Source organism: Polyergus mexicanus, unplaced genomic scaffold, assembly GCF_030449975.1.
Source record: "Polyergus mexicanus isolate NDT 795.1 unplaced genomic scaffold, iyPolMexi1.0 SCAF_16, whole genome shotgun sequence".
In the NCBI taxonomy this organism is placed as follows: Eukaryota; Metazoa; Arthropoda; class Insecta; order Hymenoptera; family Formicidae; genus Polyergus; species Polyergus mexicanus.
In genome coordinates, this window is record NW_027223336.1 from 3,536,190 (window position 1) to 3,559,713 (window position 23,524).

Here is a 23,524-nt window from a genome sequence, read left to right on the forward strand (position 1 = left end):
CGATGAGACAGCAGCGAGTCATCCGCGCGCGCTCCCAGAGGGAGAGCGAAAATTTCAAGTGGCACGTCTGACGATGACAGCGAACCCAGAGGGAACCGTCTGCTCTTCTCGCGGATGTAACGCGAAAAAGGACGAGGTGTATATATATATATATATATATATATATATATATATATATATATATATGAAAGCCCGTTACCTACGTGTCGGCTAATTTCTATCCTAAGCCGAGTTACGATGACGCGCCTTGATCTCGCGCGCGCGTTTTATTGCGAGGGCTGGACGCGGACCCTCGTCCCCTTTGCCGTTTGTCACGCGTCGGTATACCGCCTATCAAAGGTGGAAGATTTAATCGCCGATCGCGCACAAACGATCCCCGTTGTAAATCATTCCGCCGTCAGCGAAAACCCCGATTTACGCTGTTTCGATCTTTCAATCTCCTCCACCTGTTGACGCAAAGTCTGTCGAAAATAATTTTGCGCGAAGGAAATATTGTCGCTTTACAAAGAAAATATATACGACAAAATCGTATGAAATCGAAAAATTCGTCAAATTAATATCGCATCTCGTAAGCACTTCCGCATCTCAATTATTAAAGAATCTTAATTACAATTTGAAAAAAAATATCAAATTCTTTTAATAGCAAAATCAACAAGACCTTGCCATTTTTTTACGAGTAAAAAAATATTCTATTCCGAGAAAGAGAAAAGAATAAAGAGAGATTTTAAAGCTAGAAAAATACTTCAGGCGCGGATCAATATTGATGACTTGAGTTCGAGAAGGCATAGCGTCTCTTTGATCGTCTAAGACGTTTCCGGGAAGCGTACTGTTCGAGGTTCAAAGGTGATTTCTCAATTAGCGGTGACGGTAAAGACTTTAACAGATTGCGCGAGCAGCTTTTACTCCCCGCTAATTAGGTATGCTGAAAACATACAAACGACATTACACTCTCGCGCGTTCTGTTTACTTATTATAATGTATGTAAATCTCCGAGAGTGTGCAGCGCCATGTTCTTATAAAATATTTGCCTAACGGTGCCTAGCGGTCCTCGGAGCGTCTCGCTTGCGCTTAAAAGCGGATATCGCGGTAGTCGCGAAATTGGAGCAAACGGCCGGAAGGAGCGGTGTTTTAAATAGCGAAGGATGCTAAGGAAACTTTCGAGAGTGTATTACGATCTCTTTAAATTAATTGGAAAATCGAAGCGCGCTTTGCGGCGTTTTTTTCATCCGCGACAAAACTGTTCGAAGCTGAGATTGGGATAAACGCCGCGATAAACAGACAAACGTGACGCACACGTCGGCATGCCGTTTATATTGATACCCGGTACTTGTTCGCTATTTTGCCACGGTCAATATTAAGAGAGACGATACGGCCGATGAATCGCAAAGTATTACTTCACGACACGGTCGGATAAAAACGTTATTCACTGAAATTTCATCTCCGAAGAGGAGCCTCGCGCTCTGTGCGCGAATTGTGAAACGCACGAGTGTCACGCGACACTCTTCCCGCATCGAGATCTCTCCTAAAATATAAAACCAACGGCGTAGAACGATTATTGAAATGTGACAGGCGCTTCTCATCGAGTTTAACGAACTAACAGAGCCCGAATATTAATCCAATCCTGTTACTTTCTCATTTTCTACAGAAATGCAAAACATGAAGAGAGAAAGAGAGAGAGAGAGAGAGAGAGAGAAAGATGATACTAAACCGTAGTAAACAGACATAAAAGAGTTTTATACCGCGGAAAGAGTCAACTCAGCGGCTCCATAAAAAATTAAATGCACGTTTCTCAATAAACGGCGAGAGTATACGCGTTTGCTATCCATCGCTGCAAATCACGGAAAATGTAAATTACGTTTTTGCGAAAAATATGGCACAGGCAGGTATCGTACTCTCGATCGAGTGCAAAAAAGTGCACTGGATACTACGTATCCGCGTGTTCGGGTAAAAGTTTTCTCTCGAGTGAGAGATTCTCTCTCTCCCTTCCAAGAGAAAGAGAGAAAGAGCCAGCTGGCCGTTATCGACGTATTCTTGATTCATATTCGAATTGGGCGAGCTGCGCACCCGTCTATTAATAGACGTTTGTCTCACGCCCGTGGATTTTCGCTCGCTTGCGCGCGAGCGTGGCCAACGATAACGCGCGATTACAAATGCAGTCGTAACGAGGCGATTTACGAGACGGCGATAACGAGTGGTTCCTGAGATCGGTTAACCTGTTTCGCCATTAGCCGGCCGGACGTCTGTCGCTTTGTTACACAATAATCTGTTTCAGCTTGCGCGCTCTCGCGATCAGATCTGAGCAATGATTAATGATAGATTTTTTTTTTTTTTTTTTTTTTTTTTTTTTTTTTGCGAATAACTAAAACATTCATCAGCTTGTCGATCTCATATTTACTTAATTTCACTTATCTAGATCTATTTCAAAACCGTCATTTTTTCACGATCTATTTTCGTTTCTTGTATAAGATAATGAATAGATTCTTGTATATTTAGCGTTTTTTTTTTATAACAAAAATTAAGTAACACTGTTTTACTTAAATAAAATATTAAAATGTAAAAATTAAAGAAGTTACTAACTACGTTATCTGCCCCATTGTAAATATTTCAAATCTGTCCAAGTTACCAAATTATGCTTGAGGTACCGATAACGAGAGATTATCGCCGATAAAACTCGAAACGAGTAGCGCAATTAGCAGACAAGAGCTCGGGGAAGCTCGAGATTATTGCTACGTAATTTCGCCGGAGGAGAGGCGAGACGTTGGAAAAGTCGACGAATTCAGATCGTAAATTGCTGAAAGTAGGCGACCTTCCGTAAACTTTTCCCACCACCGCCACTCGCGATCTCTCATTAGTTGGTAATTAATGGCGGTTTATTTTTGTGGTGAGACGTCGCTTCCTTGATTTCGGTCGGTTCGAAGTTTCCACGGTTGACTTCTAATTGCGACTGCAAAATTAGGATAGCTGAATCTGTCACAGCCGCGAGATTAATATCCTTCCAACTGTCAGAGTTCTAACCGTGATGCAGTAATCAAATCGACAAGCACAAACTCACGCTTGATCACACTATGAAGTATAACAAACGAAGTTTGAAGTTTATGTGCAAACTTAATCTTTTTCAACATCTCCCCCTTCGCGTATACAATTTTACCGTTATCTACTTTAATCTCGCCAAGCTACATCTATATCTTTTTCTCCGCGAATTTTCTGAAATTCTCTCCTTCACATTTAACAAAATTTCACAGCGAAAGAATCCGGAGGGAACGGTGCTTTTATATGCACACGATATGAGTCTTGTAATATTTCGCCTCGGCGACCTCGTCGCGCTGTCGTCCCGTCCAGCTTAATGTTAACGCACAATGGCCGCAGACATATTATGACATTTATCGTACGGCCAGCTGATCTCGCCTCCTCATTTTACGTCCCATGTGGCTGACACGCGCGACACTTTTCACGCGCGCGCGCGCGCGCGTGTGTGTGTGTGTGTGTGATACGCGATCTCGCACACGACAATGTGTTGCTTTATATCACGATGCTCGGACAGAAGCGTAGTTTTCTTTGAGAGATATAAAATTACATTCCCGCAAACAATTTTTTGCTTTTTTTTTTTTAAATTATTTTTATACTCGAATGTTTGTACATTCGAGTATAAAACAAACGTCTCGACTGCGTGTATGCAGTATGCAAAAGATAAAAATTTTTACGCAGTATGACAAAATCCAGAAAATGAAAAGGAAAACGACCACATGGGGCATATATGATTTAAGAGATTTTACTAAACAAAGCAACGAAACTCGATTTAGAACAATCAACTTGTTTTTATTCTGAAAAAAATAATTTCACAGAATGCAAAGATGCAAGAATTCGAATCAATAACTTGTTTAATGTCCCTTCTCTTTTTTTCTCTCAACAGTTAATGAGTTTCTTAATAGTCAGATATTTACTACATAAACTCGTTTAAAAAATCTCCGGCTAATATTTTGATTTAATGCTCCGATAAACTCGCACTTTCATCCGTTTTATCCACAATCCCACCCAAACATATGTATATATATATATATATATACACACACACACACACACACACACAACATCTTGTACGTATATATTGTGGTAGAGACCGAAAAAGTTTACTTTGTGCAATTCTCTTTAGTTGATTATAATCTGGAATAAAACATTATTTCCACGGTCGATTCAACGGATATTACACCATTACACAGCGACTTCTGCATTTCCACGTAATCTATGTTATAATGAAACAGAGTTTATTTAAAAACTGCAACGTGCGCGCCGAGAATGATGCCCACTCTAAGTTTATATATGTTTTGATTAAAGCGCAAAGCGTTCGGCGAGCGCGATTATAATTATCCACAATGAAATATTGCGATGACTCGCGATGATTTCGTTACGATTATACACCGTATAACACCGTAACGAATGCAGCAACTGCTGCGTTTCGAAAGAGACTCGCCCGTTTGATGCCGAGAAGAAATAGTTGCACGAGCGTGAAATTGAACGCGTCGAGCAATGTTGATAAATGATAATGATATAAGTGTTATTGCAAATCGTAAATTCCGTAGATACTAACGAGTGTTACGAGGATCTACAATGTGATTAAATCGGATGCTGCAGCTAATCGTCGAGTTTTCCAGAACAAGCAATTATGTCGCGTAAATGCGACGCACGCGACTGACTAATTGCGCGATTTCCGCGAACAAACTCGAATGTACGACGCGGTTCCGGTAGCGGTTTTAACGCGCGACTGTCACACTCGGCGTGCTAATGCACTCAAATCCATGAAATAATCGTTAATTAAGACAAATCACCGCGCGTCAACTTTCTGCGTTAATGTGACAACTATCGCATAACGACGGTTCCCGGCGAGTGAAAGTGATTAATGTCATGCCCGGAGACGTCGTTGCGCGAGGAGATTAACGGCCGATCGACGACGAGAAGAGAGAAATTTAATGGGCGATCTGGGACGAAAAGCGACGCATATATGTATACGAGACGTGACGTCTCTACACGACTCGCGTCGTAATTGAAACTTACTTTAATGGCGATTCACCGTGCCGTGAGAAGGCTGTTACTTGACTCTCGATATTAATTAACGTCAATTATTAATTTTGTCGGTGTTTTACCCGGCGCAAAAGTCGGTCGGACAATTTTCGACCCGCCAGCAACGCGCCAAGTCGATACATATCGGCGGCCTTAATTGAAATATCGATACATAATAAATAGAGACACGAACATGGTTCTTCGCAAACGAAAGGAGAAAGTGAGTTCGCTTCACTGACCCGAAAAGATTTTACAGATCTCTGCCCGTGCGAACATAGTTGTTTATTATCGCGACTTCTTGAAATTTCTTTGCAGAAAAAGAACTTGTTATTTAAATATTTAATTAAATTCTCAAATACATTCTAGCTGATATCGTTTAAATTTGAGATACGTAAGTAATTTTTTTATCGCGAGATAAATTACGTCATGTGCGAGTACTTTGAAAATCGCTAGACAATCGTTCGATTTATTCGCGATTCATCAGTCGGCGTTCCGAATCACGGTCCAATGATTAATTCGCGCGTCTTATCGCGCATGTGCCTTAATGAAGGCACAAAGTCCGCGGCTGACGCGGACATCAACCAAACTAGTTTCCCGAATGCATATTTCCGTAATGTTCTCCTAGAATCCATTGGCTAAATATTAAAAGTAAAATAAAAAAAAACAGCCGCTACGTAACGATCAGCTACATAAGTTAGCATGTGTTATACGAAATAAAATATTATCAGCATCGCAATTTATATATATATATATAAAAATATTATACATATGTATATATCATTGATTTTGAAATAAATCTCCAATATTTTCATGCAGAATTATCCTCGTAACTGTAAATTCGTTTGGTGGCCAACTAAAAAAGAAAGATTGAAATAAAAATTCTATCAATCCATCAATCTATACAAATTTCACATTATTTTTGCTTGTGTGAATCAATAAAAAAATTTAATACATAATTTATAATCTATACGATATCGGGGCGTTGACGAAGAATATATTTATATAAAAAATACGACATACATTTCTTTTTGTAGGACGCACTTTTGCGTAATAAAATTCTGCGTCCTACAAACAAACAATAACGGTTTTCGCTGTAACAATAACGACGTCATATCCGCGCTTACGCAAACTTGCGGGCTCCGCTGTAACAAGGAAAAAAGTGTCGCGTTCTTCGATAATCGAACGTTATACATTGCCATATTTAATGAGAAAGGATGAGAGCCGAGCCAGCATTATTCTTTTTGTCTTCTCCACTTTCGCACAATTTCTATCGTCCCTTTTATATTCTCGCGTGATTTCTTAATGCAGTAGGGGAAATCCATTCGCCGAGACGATGTCAAATACCGGACGAGGCAAAGAGAAAGAATAATGTATATTTCGTTAAATATTTGCACGGGGCAATCGTTCAGCGAGCAATCTCTCTCGCTATTTTTCGGTCTCCCTCTTTCCACACTCCCCCCCCCCCGCCTCCCCGCCCTCTCTCTCACGTTTTCTCAAATGTGGACGCATCGCGATTATACGTATTAATCGTACAGCGGAAGATTTGTTACTTGGCACGACGATAAGGTCACATTCCATCGCGCTGAGGTACATATCAGCATTCCGGGCGCTCGAAAAGATAGCGCTTATCTGACGGGGGCGAAAATATAATCTCCAGAGATAGATAGACAGAGAAAGAGAGAAAGAGAGAAAGAAAGAAAGATGTACGCCAAAAAAAAAAAAAAACTTGCCCGACGAGTGCGTAAAAAATTTCGAGTTATATCCGCAAGATGAAAGGAGCTTCGCCGGTGGAGCGAATAAAGTAATTGGATAAGCGTATTTTCTGCGACAAAAGCTCACGCGACACCCATACGATACGACCCGTTTAAACATTTCCGCGGATCAACGATGCCGTAAAATTTCGCGGTCATCCGCGCGCGATAAATTCGCGAGTAATATTCTTCGCAAGAGACGCAATATATTTCGTGGCGAAATATTTTTTGCGTATATCTCTCGTATTTCGCGATTCGCACAATGGCCGTTTTGCTCGGGCCGTTCGTAGCAGGCTACTGATGATAAATTCAAATTGGAACGCGGGTTTAAAAAAAAAAAAAAAAAAACGCCAATGGTATCGAAAAATTGACGTAACCGGGCGAGGATGTTCGAGGAAACGAATTGTCGGAGAAACGAACGGGAGAAACGCTACATTCCGGGAGAGATGCAATAATCGCGGCTCAAAATTCAATGCAGCCGTTTGTTCGTAACTGTCGGTATAAAGTCAAATATCGTTAGCGCAACCGCTCGAATTAAATGATTTCGCGAAAGTTCGCGGGTGTCGTTGATCCAACTCTCATTTAACTAAAGTTACGCGCGAAACTTGGAAGAGGTCGAGTAGTACGGCCATTACGGCTCGGTCGGATTATGTCGTTACCTCCCGATCGTTTATCCTATATTAAGCACCTGGTGCGATCGAAGCATATATTTCCATATTATAACATCTCCAATATCCAGTTTCATATTTTGAACACAGGAGAACACGACACGCGCTGGACGGATGACGAGTCCAATATTATTTATCGCATTTTAACACTCGCAAACATTTCGTAAATATACGCTTGCAATTAGTTTCATAATTAGTACAATTAACATTGATAACAATATCGTCATTCGAGCTGCCTGTAATTTCAATATGATGTAACATAATCTGATTTATCGATGAAAAACCGATCATTAGTGGCACTGTGCTACTTCAGACGCAAGAGCGAATATAATGTATTACGAATATTATTATTGATTGGGATAGCGTATTTCGCAAAATTACATTGTCCGATATATTTTGTAGCGGAGCTTCGCTCGCGTATAAAGTTCCTCGATAAGTTATGCGCGCCCATAGAATTTTAGTTATTCTATGGTTGGATAGAACCGATACGCCAATCGCTAACGATACTCAACCCGTATAAATCTGGCGCGCTGACAAAGCGAACGACGCGTCCTACGGTGAGATACCTGTTTGACAGGAGGTATTATCCTTGCACCGTGTATGGATAGGTGAGCTTTATCGACTTGGAAACAAGTTCTACTATTGTTCGCGCTTATATCGGGAGAAAACGAGGTCCCTTTGTATATAGTTTGCTCGTAAAGTTCGCACTGATAGCGCCATCGACAATTTTAGAGATGCGCGCTTCGTCCGCGGTATATTTGCAAAAACAGCTGATTAGATGAAATTAAATTAAGATGGAATACACGTATTACGTTCCTCGGTACGATCTGCCAATTATTTGCTCGCCAAGTTAAATAATAAATATTATATATTTTTGATACGAGATTATATATATCTGTCCGCGATATTATTTCCGAAGAAATATTTGTTTTCGAGTGCGCTCGTGTTTGTTTCCAAGTAAACAACATGCTTTTCCTGTTTTTCAAATTTACGTTACCCCTATTGCAGTATATCGTGTTACGATAACTCGCGACGTTTCGACGATTCCTACATTCGAGCGTCGATTAATTTTAAAGACAGGCATACATACAAACCGTTCCGATCATTTCAAATCTTTCCGATTATTTGCCGAGCGTGACGTTTGCGTCGCGTGGATTTTTATTCCAGAGATAGCGTCGCTTATAAAGCGCGACGTTAATTCCCGATCAATTTCAATTACGGACAACGGACACGTTGATCAGCGGAAATGTCGTACATGGCCGAGCAGCGCGATCGGCAAACACGGTAATTACAGAGGAAACACCAGCAAGAGGGAGGGATAGTAACATACCGAAGTCCGTTGGGACGATACGCATCAATGGCCATTTTCAATCCGTTAATCACGCGTCTCAATTGCGTGTCAAAATTAATAATTATTGTATAGGATAGATTGGATGTCAAGTGCGCCGCGTAAATTAGAAATGGACGGAAGGCGAGATGCCAGAGATGGAGGGGTGACATTAATTCAACAGGTTTTTTCCTCTTACCTGTCCAGCTGGCGAACCGCGTGCCGCCCGTAGTCCTCTCGGCGTCCTTCCAGTCGCCGTTCCGTCTCGATTCTTTTCCCTCGCCCATCTGCTCCCAATCGCTCCGCGCCGCCGCTGCCGATTCGCCGAACGACGTGCCTGGAATAAATTATTAAATCGCATTACGATCTCTCCGTCCTTGCGCTTTTCGCCCCAGTTGCCCCAAGTTTTCGCGCGCGACCACCGCAACGACGGTTTAATTAAAGTGTTCGATCGCGGGGCGAAACTGTCCATTGGGCGAGAACGTGAATTTCGGCGACGTCAAGCCGCCGAAGCGTGGCGTATAAAGTTTTGCCGAGAAAGAAAATCGAATTTCCCATTAATTACATTGCCGTTCGTAATTTTGTAGAACGGTGCGATGAATTTATCGTCGCTACTGCCGTAAAAAAAAAAATCAAGGAGTTTATAACAAGAGTTAGTTTCCTTAAAAACGTTATATTCTCTACAAGAGAAAAGCACACGCGTATCGTAATAAAATAATAGAAAAAAAATTTCTAACAAAACAAAGCATTGTCAATAATACAAGTCGACAACAACACAAAATCCACTTTAGACGATTTCGCGACAGAATTTCAAATAAAAATCTATTTAATATTAATATACCTATCACATATCCTAATACATGTATGAATTTTACATATTTTAATTTAAATACGTAACTTAAACATTATTTCTTATATTACGAGATTCTACATGAAATTATAGAAATTCTAGAATTTTGATTAAAATTTTAGATTTGTATCTTTAACATCATTAATGACCAATTAATTTATTAATTGATTATTTAAGTTAATCAATAAGTTTTAATTGGAATTTTATTCTGTATTTTTTCATTAATTAAAAAATCTTGGCAAAAAGATTAAAGTAAAAGTTAAAAATGAGATATTAATAAAACTTTAAATTAATTCAACTATATGTGATCTTGAAGTAAAACACAAATGATAATTTTATTATTAAATATTAAGAATAGAAAAAATATAATGTAATAAAAATTAACGTCATTATCGCAAAATAAAATAAAAAAAAAAAAATAAAAATATTGCATTGCATCTTGGAGAGTTACAATTTTGTAACGACAGAAATCCAGGATAAAATTTTAATAAAAAATATCCATATATAATTCGTCGCGAATTATTAGATGATCTCTAAAATGGACTTCAGTCTATAAAATTCTCGTTAAGTAATTCCCGTAAGTGCTCGTTTGACGCAACGATCGTTTCGCCAAAGAACGATAGGCGAAATTGTAAAATTGCGTGTTTCCCGGAACAAGCGAGCGTGCGCTTTCAAGTTGGCCGTAATTAAAAAGCAGCGTGTGCGCGACCAGCACATGCCTTCTGCAGAAGGCATGCCGTCGCTTATACGTATAATAAGCTCTTACACGAAAAACGTATAACGCGGAACAATTCGCAACTTTCCCGTATATATTGCGCTCGCACAAAAGAGCTCGCGTTTCATTTGCGCGAGATGCTTCGTAAATTTACGTTTAAAATGGGACCGCACGTATACGTACGCGCGATAGTCGCTTGGCTGTTTAGATTAATTACTCTGACGGCTATTGTATTAAAGTCAGGAATAATTATGAAAATAATCGATTTATCGTGAGTAAAATCCGAATGTTTTACAAAACGCGTATAAAAACTGTGGTGTAGAAATGTTCTTTATTTTTTTTTCTTTTCCTTTTGAAATAATTATCGCCTCGCTTTCAAAATACCGTGCAATGGGGATGAATATTAAAAATTATTTCTTCGAAACAGAGCGCGCCAATTTTGGCCGTCAACGGCATTCTTTTAGTTAGCGTTTTCAATATCCATGAACATCGCTTAGGTTTTTTACATATGTACTATATTTAACGTCACGTAATCATCACGTAACAGAACAACATTTAGGGACGATATATCGTGCGTTAAATCGCCGCGAGTGCGATCGAAGCAAGTTGAAATCGAGCGACACGTAGATACACGTGGGTTGCATTTCCGTCTCGGCGCAAAACGAGATCGAGATTTATCGAAATGTCTACGCGGTTATAGTGCCGGGCTAGAATTAATGCAATGTATGCCCCGCGATCGATCTCGCGTTTCTCCCCCCCCCCCTCCCCACCCCTCCCCTCACGCCTCTCTTCGTCTTTTTTTCTCCTTCTTTTTTCATCTGCCGTGCGTGCATTCGATCGCAACGTGCAATGATTTAACGTCGTTACGCAAGCGATTCAACGATAGCGACCGTCGCGCCTGTATGTAATACCGGCTGCCAATTAGTCGCAACTGCAAACGCCGCTGCGACGAGCGTGGGATATTAATCTCGACGATCGTAGCTCGCCGGAACTTTATCGCTTCGATACTTTGTCCGGGAGAAAATTGTGGGACGCGAGGAACGACGAGAGGGAAAACAGGAAAATAAATAAGCACCGATATCATACAGGCAACATTTGCAATTCAACGATAACCCATACGTGAATGTACGAAAGCTTCCGATGCAAGCTTAAGTTATGGTTTTTGGATCTCAAATTTTAAGTCCACAGAGCCTAGCTTTCAATTCTGCATTTCCCTTAATTAGTAAGCGAATAAATTTTAATTTTGTATCGTTACTCGACACACAAACAGTATAGACAAAGATGGATGATTTGAGTTAAACAGGAAACTCAAATCTTATCGCATTCCTACGAATGCAAGTGTAACGTCTCTGCTGCTCATGTGATCCGCGTATAATTCATCGTCGATGCGTCACGACTCTCAAATAAGAATATAGCTCTTCTTTGCTAATGGAGTCGTGGAGATTGACGTTCGAATGGTCGATGGATAATATTTTATTTCGATGATTCAGGCGTCGTGGAATTCGTCGATCATGGGGTGGCGAAGCAATTTACATTCGACGCGTACAGCTGTAATACTACGCCAACATATACACGAGTGTATTACGCGTTTCGTTTGAGAAAAATACTTGACGTCGAGAATTGGGCGACGCTGCCGGTGAATTTATTTATTCGATAATCGAAGATGCGATCGCGCGATGCATCGCAACGCGAATTTTCAACTGACTGGCGTCGAAACGGCGGAAAGAAATATCACAGAAATATAAAGGCTCGAAAGCCTGTCTCAAATAATAATGCATCGAAAAACGATATACACAAAATCTCGAACTTTCGAGCTTAAAACGAGCGACCACAATAGAAAAAAGTGCATTGCATCTTTTATCAGAGAAATATATAGGTATCGGATTCCCTATCGCAAACTTTATATTGCGCATTCGCGGGAAAATAAATAGTCGAATCGGTAAAACGATAAAAGTTTTCTATGTAAAATGGTATTTTGGCCTGCTTTTCACAAATGCATTTAAATAAATACTTTTTAAAATACAGGTTAAGAAATTTTACCGCAAAGAACGCATCGTGCAAAGTGGTATCGAGACGATGATACTCCAGCGAAATATCAACATCACGAATAAAGTCGAGCATAAATCTTAAGAATTTCACGACGGACAGATACGGAGTGACACGATAACGCATCAGCGTTTGACGCGCGCGTGAGAGGAGATGCACCGTTTATACAGTCGCCTCCTCGTCCCGAGCGTTTACACCGAACGCGAAAGAATGCGAGGTCGGAGAGGAAAGATCGCGTCCCGTACGAAGCGCCGACGAAGGTGAGGCCCCGATCTCGTCAGTCAGCTGAGCAAAGATTGACATCACCGCGCCGCGTGCCGGCGCGGTGATTCACACGCGTGCGCGCGGCGTGCTTCATTCTCGGAAGAAAGTGCTCGACTATGATAGCGCGAAATGGTTTCGAGTAGCCCGACCGAGAGCGATGCGCGCGTGCGGTCCGCAGAAATCCGTCAATTAAAATACCAGAGTCTACGCGCGCGGGGATTACGTCGGCTCTGTGTATTTGCGTAGCCGATTAGCGCGGACGGCGTGGGCGGCCGGGGATGCGACGAGTCATCGGCGAATTTTCGCGCCGACGATTGTTTACGGAATGTCGGCTGCCCACCGCGGCACCAGGTGAAGCGACGAATTTTTTTTTCGGACGCGTACGGAAAACATTGTATATAGAATTTGTTTATTCATGTTAAATATAATTTCGAGTACAAACACGCTAGTTGTGTACCTACTAACTGTCAATTGTCGACTCCCGTTTTTCCTTCAACGCGCAAATTCCGAGATTGAAAAAACATACATATAAGATCTACGTAATATTGTATGAATTTTTAATCCGAGAGATCTCAACTCTATCAATTATACACCGTATTTATATTTTCGCGACAAGATTTCTTCTCGACAAGATCTCGAGCAGCGATCGATAATAAATTTCATCGGCGGCGCGATTTATTTCGTACTATTTATTCACTCGCCGCTGCAATGCGTAGCCACAAACGGCGATATTTTCAACAGGCTCGAGCCCCAGGTTGTTTAATGCAACTGCTCAAGTACAGCTCCGTAACCGCGATATTAAATGCAAATTAAACATTTACGACGCGCGAAGACTTTCGAGAGGAAAGTCATCGCGGACGCTCTGCGGCTTGTCGTATAAATAATTGGTGTCATCGCGTCCCGTGATTTATTTCGTTAATTCACGCGACGTGTTGTATTATTGCATGTTTTCCGCCTGCGCTTCGTTCGCGGCCTAGATCTAGATTCACATCGCACGACACATCGGCAAGTGATAAAGCGAACGAGAATGTTTCTAACCGAGATGCGCGTAAACACCAGCGGAAAATATATTATAAATATATATTATAAATATTTTGCGCCAATAAATATCATTAAAATCTTCATACGTTCGAAATAAAAAGAGTGTTTTGAAATAGCTCGCATCATTTAATTTGCTTTAATAAACATCGTTTCCTTGAAATTCCTATAAATTATCCTGCAACCATCGTGATAAACGCGAGATAATTGCCCATCGATAATCGCGTAATATAAGCAAACGCGCTATTTATATTCTTTGCGAATTTTTATACTCTTTTCTAGCATTCACTTTTCAATATCTAAATGGCCTTCGAAACAACGATCGCACTCTCTTAAATCGGTATATTATCATCACAATATAAATAATAACTCATGTTTTCATTTACAAATATAGCACTGCGAATCTCACCGATCAAGAAAGCAGATAGTGGCCGCTTAAAAAAAATCAATGATATTTTAAAATACGGCTTATATACATTAGAATGATATATATGAGCTAAATTTATAATAATATATTTTATAAAAAAAATATCTGAATTTCACCAAAGATCTTATTCATTTGTCGCGCGTTTATTATATCTTAAAAATGAAAAAATGTAATATGTATAATTCTGAATTTGAATATATTAATGTTGCTGTGTTTTTCTCATCTCCAATATATGTGTGGAGGCTTATCTTAAAAAATAAAAATAAAAAAAAACTAAAAAAATCTTCATCCGCAAATATATACGACTATTATTAATTTTCAGTAAAATCTTATTGCTACGATCAATGGAACATAAGACGTAGGAGCATGAATTTCATTGACCCGCGGTGAAATCTCGTCTTTAATCAATGAGGTCATTCATTGTCAGTTTAAGAGAATATTTTTGCACAGTCGCGATTCTTTAAAAGTTGCTTAATTTATTTATAAACATTTTTTTTTTTTTTTTAATCCCGGGTATTTACGTTCGTTCGTTCGACTAATCGAAATTTAAATATCTTTCGTACTCGTGCGACGTGAAAGAAAGAGAGAATTAGAAGGATAGATTTAATCTCACATTTTCAATGCGCTTCTCGACTCGAATTAATAAGCTACGTGAAATATGGCAACGAGTATCCTTTGACGGCATGACTTTTTGTACTAAAACTTTACCGACTATATTAAATTAGGATTCAATTTACTCTTCTTTACAGACGCAATTAATTGGGAATGGGGATAACGTAGATACTGTGGTAACTTTCCATATTTTTGAGCCGCAAATACGTTCGTGTTTTCAGCTCGAAAATGATATAAAAGATAACCATGATCACAGTAAAATATTGCTTACAATCGGTATTCCCTCGCGAGCGTATTTCCGAACATCCGAACGCGGATTAAGGGCAATCTGGATTATCGGTACAAGCAATAAACGTACAATCGATTATCGGCGCTCCGTATTTATAAGCGCCCTGGCCGTATTAACGTTTAAAGCCTTATAACGTAATAGCGCGTAGCGATATTGAAATTGAAAAAATATCGATGCACCTGTAGCTTGTCGATTTATAACTTGAACATTTATCGAAAGCAGCATCGTATATTATATTTCACTCGTGCGTTACAATCTGAATAGCATTAACAAAATGAGAATGGCTCGATCTGATTTTATTGTATTTTATTGTATATTTAATGTTGACCGCATTACAATACGAATGTAAACTGGTCCGAGACGATATACGCGAAAATTAATAAAGTGCAAGCAATCGTATATTATTTCGCAATTAAATATAATAAATAATGTATATATCTCTCTCGTCGCAACAATGGCTAATTTAATGGTAATTCATATAAAATATGTGAAAGGATTTATTATTTACTCGCGGTTTACGTGTTAATTAACAATATTTCTGTATAAACAAAATACATACACGTTATATATATGTACGTACGTACGCGAATGCGTTGTAATCGCGCAATTTCGATCCGGCAGCTTTGCTCTCCGCTTTCCACGACGGTGAGCAAACGACGATTCGATTTCGTCGACTGGGATTAATTGAGCGCGAAAATAATCGACAATGCGAGTCGCTTTCCCTTCTCGAGAATTCGCAGACATATCGCTCCAATTTCGCGCCAAGGACGATAGCGCGAATACGCCCTTTCCGAGACGAGCCGAGCGCGATTTGCTCGGATCACGTTCGAGAAGTCGCGACCGTCGGTAAATCGTCACGATTAACGTGCATACGCGCAAAATAACGTTTTATCGCCCGTGAAATCTAGGTAAAGCGCCATTCGGTGACGCGACCTGCGATTTTTCGTTTCGACCACGCGATACACGCGAGTATATCGTCCGCCGCGTGCTTGGAATTCTTTCACGGGGGATGCGCTCGAGAAAACGATCGCTTGTCTTTTATCGAGAAGAATTGCGCCGACGAGCTGCCAGGATCAGAGATATTTCGACGAAAGATTGACTTTGCTACCTTGACACAGCACGGATTCATCGCAGATGCAAAACGTGCTCTTGAAAATGTATCGAATCTGTCAACGAAGGATCCTCCAAGTTATAGCGAGATAGCATAAAATTCGTCATTAGTTAATTTTAGGCGAACGATCATAGTATCGCATGAACGAAGAAAATTCTTAAACTCCGCCGTAAGTAAAGAGACTTACGATTATTTTAAACAAAAAGAAATATCGTAAATCGTGTATTGGCGTTTATATATAGGATGTCCTCAATTAAAATGGCAGAACTTCAAGAGCGTGTAGGGGATCGAAAAACTTCTTAAGACAAGAAGTTCTTTAGAGGTTTGCTCGTTTTTGCTCCATTTTAGAGAAAATCGCAAAAATTCAATCTCTAGTTGTCAGTTGCTCTCTTGAGTCGATCGGCACCGAATAAACTTTCTGCTTCAAGGTTCCTTACATATGTAAACACTTGATGTTATCCTTTACGATGCCAATCAATTCAAGAGAGCAATTAAGAGACCGAATCGTAGATGCAGTGCACCAAAAATATCACTAGAACAATGTCTAGCTGCAATTAATAAGGTCAATGCTAGATGTTAATACTTGCATCGATGCAAGAGGGCAAGATTTTCAACAATATCCGCATTAAGTACATAATAACATAAATAAAATGTAAATAAATAAGTAAAAAAACGAATAATCTTGTTTTGTTTCTTTTTTTGTGATTTTCTGCAAAATGGAGCAAAAACGAGCAAACCTCTAAAGGACTTTCCGTCTTAGCTTTTCGGTCCCCTACACGCTCCTGAAGTTTTGCCATTTAAATTGGGGACACCATGTATATAATACTACTTCTCATCATTTTCGAAAGTTGCGCGCGTCGTGTAGAGCTGGTTCGAATCTTAAATATTATTGTGGCAGAAAAAAGAGAAAGAGAGAGAGAGAGAGAGAGAGAGGGGGGGAGGGAGAGAGTTCGAGTGACAGAAATATAACTGCGCACGATTCCCAATTTCATTTCGGGCAATAGGCACCTGGCAACCCATATTAAGTTAGCCCCTCCACCAACGCCAAATTAAATCAAATACATCAAATAATTTATTGCTAATTATGTGCTAATTAGTTGCCGTAGTCCGAATTTTGTTGCTCAAACCGTTTAGCAGGAATTTACATTCAAAGTGGGGGGTGCTAGCTTGACATTAAGCCAGCCCCCCCCATAGTGAAAAAAATATATATAAAGCTCGAATTAAAAAATAAAATACACTAGAATTTGTTGCTATTTTGTTGCTCTAAAATAACATAAAAATATTTTTAAAAAAGTATATTATTTAATTAATACCACTATATACTCAGTCTCGCCGCGCCGTACCATTCACTTGCGCGAAGTAAAAGTAAATAAAAAAATGTATCGCTCGCATGTATTTGGTACTAAAATAATCTGTGGACAATATACTGTCGAAATATATGAGAAACTGAATTTGTTGCTCGTCTTAAAGTATTAAATATCGATACTTTGTCGCCGCCGACCCTATACGACGCGCTCTTATATTATATAAATTAACTAAAAGAATTTGTTGCTCGCATGTTTTTGGTATTAAAATAATCTGTGGACGATGTACTATCGAAATATATAAGAAACTGAATTTGTTGCTCGTCTTAAAGTATTAAAAATCGATACTTTGTCGCCGCGGACCCTATATCACGCGCTTTCCTAATATATAAATTAACTAAAAGAATTTGTTGCTCGCATGTTTTTGGTATTAAAATAATCTGTGGACGATGTACTATCGAAATATATGAGAAACTGAATTTGTTGCTCCTCTTGCTTTTTTAAGAATGACGCGTTAAAGATATATGTTAAGATTACAGAGTGATCAGAGTTAAATAAAATGTAATCGTATTAATGATGATTTCGAATGCTAATAAAATAGTAAAATTAATGCGCTCAACGATTATAATTATGAAATCATCAGTAATCATCAATGACGAATAATAGAAATAATCAAGGCAAAGATAATATGGTCAGTTATAATTCTAAATATTTATACATGAGCTATAAATCATTAATAAACCCCCCCCCCCCGATTTTTCAATACTATTGTTTCCATAAACTAAAAATTATATTGACAATTTTAAATGTTTAATAATAAATTCTACTGACCGACCGATGCACCGCCCTTGCATGTCTCACTTCTTTCCGCATCTGGTCATCGCGAGATCCTTTCCGTTTCCGGTTGCTCCCTTCGCTTCAAATTGAGACGAGACAGTCTATCAATTTGTCCACTCGTGCATAATCACTATTCTCATAATCACTATTTCACTCGTAGTCCAAAATCCGCCATATGCAATGACGCGGTAAAATTATTTCCATGCCGATTATAAACATGAAAGAACATATAATCGCGTATTAATAAATGGACGGAGACGATTTTCCGTGATTCTAATCGACATTCCCGATACTCGCGACATCCACTTTATACACGGGATAAACTTGTGATGGATAAAAAAAGGCGAGAAATACGGAAAGAATATTTCAATCTCGCACGCTAATGCAATACGACGGTTACTGTAACGGTTACGGAAAATTTAGGCAGGTCGAGTAGTAGTAGATGGGGAGGGGGGAACGCGTGGTCGAATATCCGTTCCAGGAAAAGGAGCGAGCGCGTCTCTTCCAAGAAATAAACCGTACGCGAAAAATCCTGCGCGAGATAAATCAAACTAGCTCGAGCGACGCTCTTTTGCGATCTCGATTTATGAAATTGTGAATATAACTCTGAAAAAAGGATTACATTTGAAAACAATATTAAAGAATATTAAAGCGGAAACGTGTGGAACGCGACGCGCTTATATTTTCAACGCAATATTATTATATACGACAGCGAGTAAATTATTTCAGCGCCTAAAAATATGTTAAATAATGTATTCATCGATCGTTGTATCGTATTATAAAGTCGATATATCAAAACTACAAATTACTCTCGATTCGGATATTTCGAATATTCGTTCGGATGCGAAATTCATTTTCGATAGATAAAAGATGCGTGGGAAAAATCTTGTCGTTTGCGAGTATATATATATCGAAAGATGCCTTAATCACGATTACACGGGTTAATATATTACACTCGGATAATCGCCTGTTATTCGATACAAGACCCCCCCGACACTCGTTCGTTCGCGGATCTCACTTTCGACGGATAAAAAGACGCGAGAAACACGGAGCGCGACCGTAATTCGTCTTGAGACTCGCGCTTGTGCGAAGAGACTGACACGATTACGGAAAATTTAGGCTGGACGGATAGGTGAGGAGAGGGGAGGACCGCGTCGCCGAACGTCTCGGTACAGAAGCGTTCAAAAAAGTTGCATGAAAACATTCAGATATAAACAAAGAAGCGCGGCTCGAGAGAAAGAGAGAGAGAGAGCTTATATTACAAAATCTCGATCAATTTTCATGGCGAAACGATAATACAACGAGAATAATCGTTGAATAGAATGTGTAAGATTCGAGGAGGAATATATCTGAAAAGCAGCTCACACACCACATATGAACATTCCTAATAAAATATTCTTATTTAAGAGAAAAAAAAAATGTGTTCGGTTAGTCGACAGTTAGTCGACTAATTTTACACGTCAGGTTTAATAATATTCATGGTTGTAAAATTGACCAATCACGGTCATTCGATTCTTGATTGGTGATTGGTTAGTTTTAAAACTATGGATGTTACTGAAATCCAATTAAGGGTGACGTGTCAACGTTAATCAATGTCTCTGAAATGCCGCGAGAAACCACGAGTACCAACAGCTAAATGAGAAATTTTACAATTGGTGAAGCTTCGCGTCGCGTTTTTCACACGTTTCGTATTTCAATATACTTTAATATTCTTTTAAAATATATGATTCTTCTTCAATTATATGTATAATTTCGCCAGAAAATAATCGCGAGATTGCAAAAGTATCGCTCGAGCTTCGTTATCTTATCCTTGTTCGTATCGCGAAGGTTTTTTGGCGCACGATTTTTTTCTCGCAAAAAACTCGCTCGCTCCTGTTCTTGGAAGAGATATTCGACGACATTCCCCTCCCCTCCCCCCACCTATCCGTCCAGCCTAAATTTTCCGTAACGCTCTTCACACAAGCGCGATTATCGAGACGTATTATTTGTTGCTATTTTGTTGCTCTAAAATAACATAAAAATATTTTTAAAAAAGTATATTATTTAATTAATACCACTATATACTCAGTCTCGCCGCGCCGTACCATTCACTTGCGCGAAGTAAAAGTAAATAAAAAAAATGTATCGCTCGCATGTATTTGGTACTAAAATAATCTGTGGACAATATACTGTCGAAATATATGAGAAACTGAATTTGTTGCTCGTCTTAAAGTATTAAAAATCGATACTTTGTCGCCGCGGACCTTATACGACGCGCTCTTATATTATATAAATTAACTAAAAGAATTTGCTGCTCGCATGTTTTTGGTATTAAAATAATCTGTGGACAATATACTATCGAAATATATAAGAAACTGAATTTGTTGCTCGTCTTAAAGTATTAAAAATCGATACTTTTTTTTCACTATGGGTGGGGGGCTGGCTTAATGTCAAGCTAGCACCCCCCACTTTGAATGTAAATTCCTGCTAAAAGGTTTGAGCAACAAAATTCGGACTACGGCAACTAATTAGCACATAATTAGCACTAAATTATTTGATGTATTTGATTTAATTTGGCGTTGGTGGGGGGGCTAACTTAATATGGGTCACCTAGCAAAGCCTCGCTCTCGTGACGGTTGTCCCCGTTCTATTTTAATCGCGCCAACCTGTTCGATCGCCACATTTCCTCTCGCGACCTCGTACGGTCTAGTTCTGCTCTTCGTAAATTAACTCTTGAACAAAGAATAATATCGAGCTATCGATATTGCATGGCGCATCGATCAGCGCAATTACCGGTAAAATAATATAATCCCCCGCGGGAAGAAGCATCCTTATATGAGAGCTCCGCCGATGAATTCGAGAATCGATTGGAATAAAACCCGCTTAAATAAAAATAAAAATGGCAAATCGGCTTACTGGCGCGCTGCTCTATTTATATCACTGATCGTGGCTACCTGTTCGATTGAAACGGTAGCTCGCGACGCAAATCTAATGCTATAGAATCCGAGACGTCGAAATAATTCGACGATGGCACACGCCTTTCTTCCGAGAAAAATGATACGCAAAATGAAAGCGATAAATCATCTTAATGTCGTTCCGCTTCACATTCCTATACGGGGGTATAAGCGCCTATGTATCGAAATATAAAGATGTCAGGTGGGTTTGCCCGCAAGAATAATACAATAAATAAATAAGCATACGTCCGACACGAGCGTGTCGCGCGATGAAAAACATGCCGGCCGTTCGTAAGCCGTTCATAAATCAACTTATCGCCGCCGCGGTCTCCAACCAGTCTCGCATGGCTACCATGCTCGAGAACATTTTCACGACGCGTGAACTATCGACACGCATCAATTATCGCGGCCACATTTCGCTACACGCGCGCGGAAAATCGCGCTCTTTCGCGATTACGTTATCGCGAATGGCATATTACAGAGGTGATGAATGAATTCGCGCGCGCGCACGCGCGACTCACGCGTACGCGCGCGCGAGGATGAATGAACGGGCGGGCTCGAGACGTGCGTATTTCGGCGAGTGCGTCACGCGGGCCGCGCCCGCAACGCACGCGGAATGCACCATGTGCATGTGCCGCAGAAACAAAATCCACGATGGTCATTCGTTCCATTTCGTTTTACACGCAAGTTTTAAATTGCCGCGCATTCTTTGCACGAATCATCCAAATATAAATGACGTATAGAAGCGTTTCTCTCGGGCTCGTTGTTCCACGATTACGTTCCATATCTTCGGGATTGCGTTTCCTATTGTTTAAAACGAACTCACTTTTACTCGTCGTATTTCTGATAATAATAGATTACGATACAATAGTGACGCGCGTTCTCAATTAGTGTTATCTGTAATGCAATGTTTCTAGCTCTCACTCTCTCTCTCTCTCTCTTAATCGTCGCGAAAATATAGTCCTGTAAATTTACCTGTAGCTATATGTATCGCATCAATAATAAAAAAATATCGCGCAATACAATTTTATTCTTCGGTGAACGATAATAAACGATATCGTACATTAGCATCTTAAATTTATGTCGCAATAAGTTATACGATGCGGAATGAATAAAAAATGTATGTTTCCTTATATAAGAATAAAGTAACCGTGGAAACCGAAAAAAAAAATAGGATATTGAAGAAGATCCGCTTTTATCACAGAATAATATTGTATTAAACCTCGTATATCCAACATATACATTAAAATATAAATATATAGCAACCCATATAACGATTATAAAAATATTACAAATCTAATTGCGCGTTCGTATTTGATAAATTTAAAATACTGAAATATATATATATAATTTTATACACACACACACACATATTCTATCCTCTTTAACTTTGTATTGGCACAATCATTTCGATGTCGAGAATCCCTTTTTATCGCTTCGAAATCCCTTGGTATCATCGAAACTCGCATCCTGCAAGCTTCTGCAATCCCTTGGAACTTATTTCGCAGAACAGTGTGCATAAAATGGTCCTACATTCGTGAAACAGTACGATCGTTTCTCGCACACTTTACCCTTTTTCCCTTGTTTCCCTTTGCCTCGTTTTTTCTCGCTTGCCAATTGCTGCTCGTCTCTCTTACACCGTCTCTTTCTTATTTTCATTTGCACGTAGCTAAATCGAATTATCTCGAAAGTGAGTATCGTAAAAACGACTGCGTGTAGACATGTAATTAATGAGACGAGAGAAATTTGAAGCGTTTCTTTTTCTCTGGAAAAGGCGCTCACAGTCCAGATTTGCATCGCAATTGAATTTTATTATTGCTAAATTGTGTATAAATATTATTGCTGAATTGTATAATATTTTAGCTAAGCAATTAATCTTCAAACAATTATTTTATTGTTATTAATTAATTATAAAATTAATTATCTTTAAAATAATTTAAATATTTTCAACAATATTTATCTTACGAAAAATTCATCATCTAATCTATAAATTTTTCTGTCGCAACTGGAATTGCACCGTCGAATTATGTTGTGAAAAATTCATATTATAGGGATCGATCGATTGAGAATGATCCTGTTGTATAGCGTGTTGTATAGCGGAGTTCTTTTATGCATCACGATCGCTCAAATACTACGCGCGAAGTAACGCGAAACACGCAATGAAACGGATCATAATGAAACGGATTGATAAACGCTTGATCGAGTGGGACCACTCGATGTAGAAAATTAACAAAAAATAGGGAAAAGTCCCGAAGCGAAAATTTCGGCCGCGGCGATTCGAATTCATGGATGGATTT

The 23,524-nt window shown here is 39.4% G+C and overlaps 1 protein-coding gene across 7 annotated transcripts in view; it reads right to left on the minus strand.

Moving 5' to 3' along the window:
• Cmpy (crimpy) overlaps positions 1–23,524 on the minus strand; it is a 269,291-nt gene that overhangs the window by 90,224 nt on the left and 155,543 nt on the right. For all 7 annotated transcript variants that reach the window (XM_070308937.1, XM_070308936.1, XM_070308935.1 and 4 more), the window contains one exon: positions 9,001–9,138. In XM_070308937.1, coding sequence (XP_070165038.1) covers positions 9,001–9,138 — 138 coding nt within the window. The remainder of the gene's footprint in view (positions 1–9,000; positions 9,139–23,524) is intronic.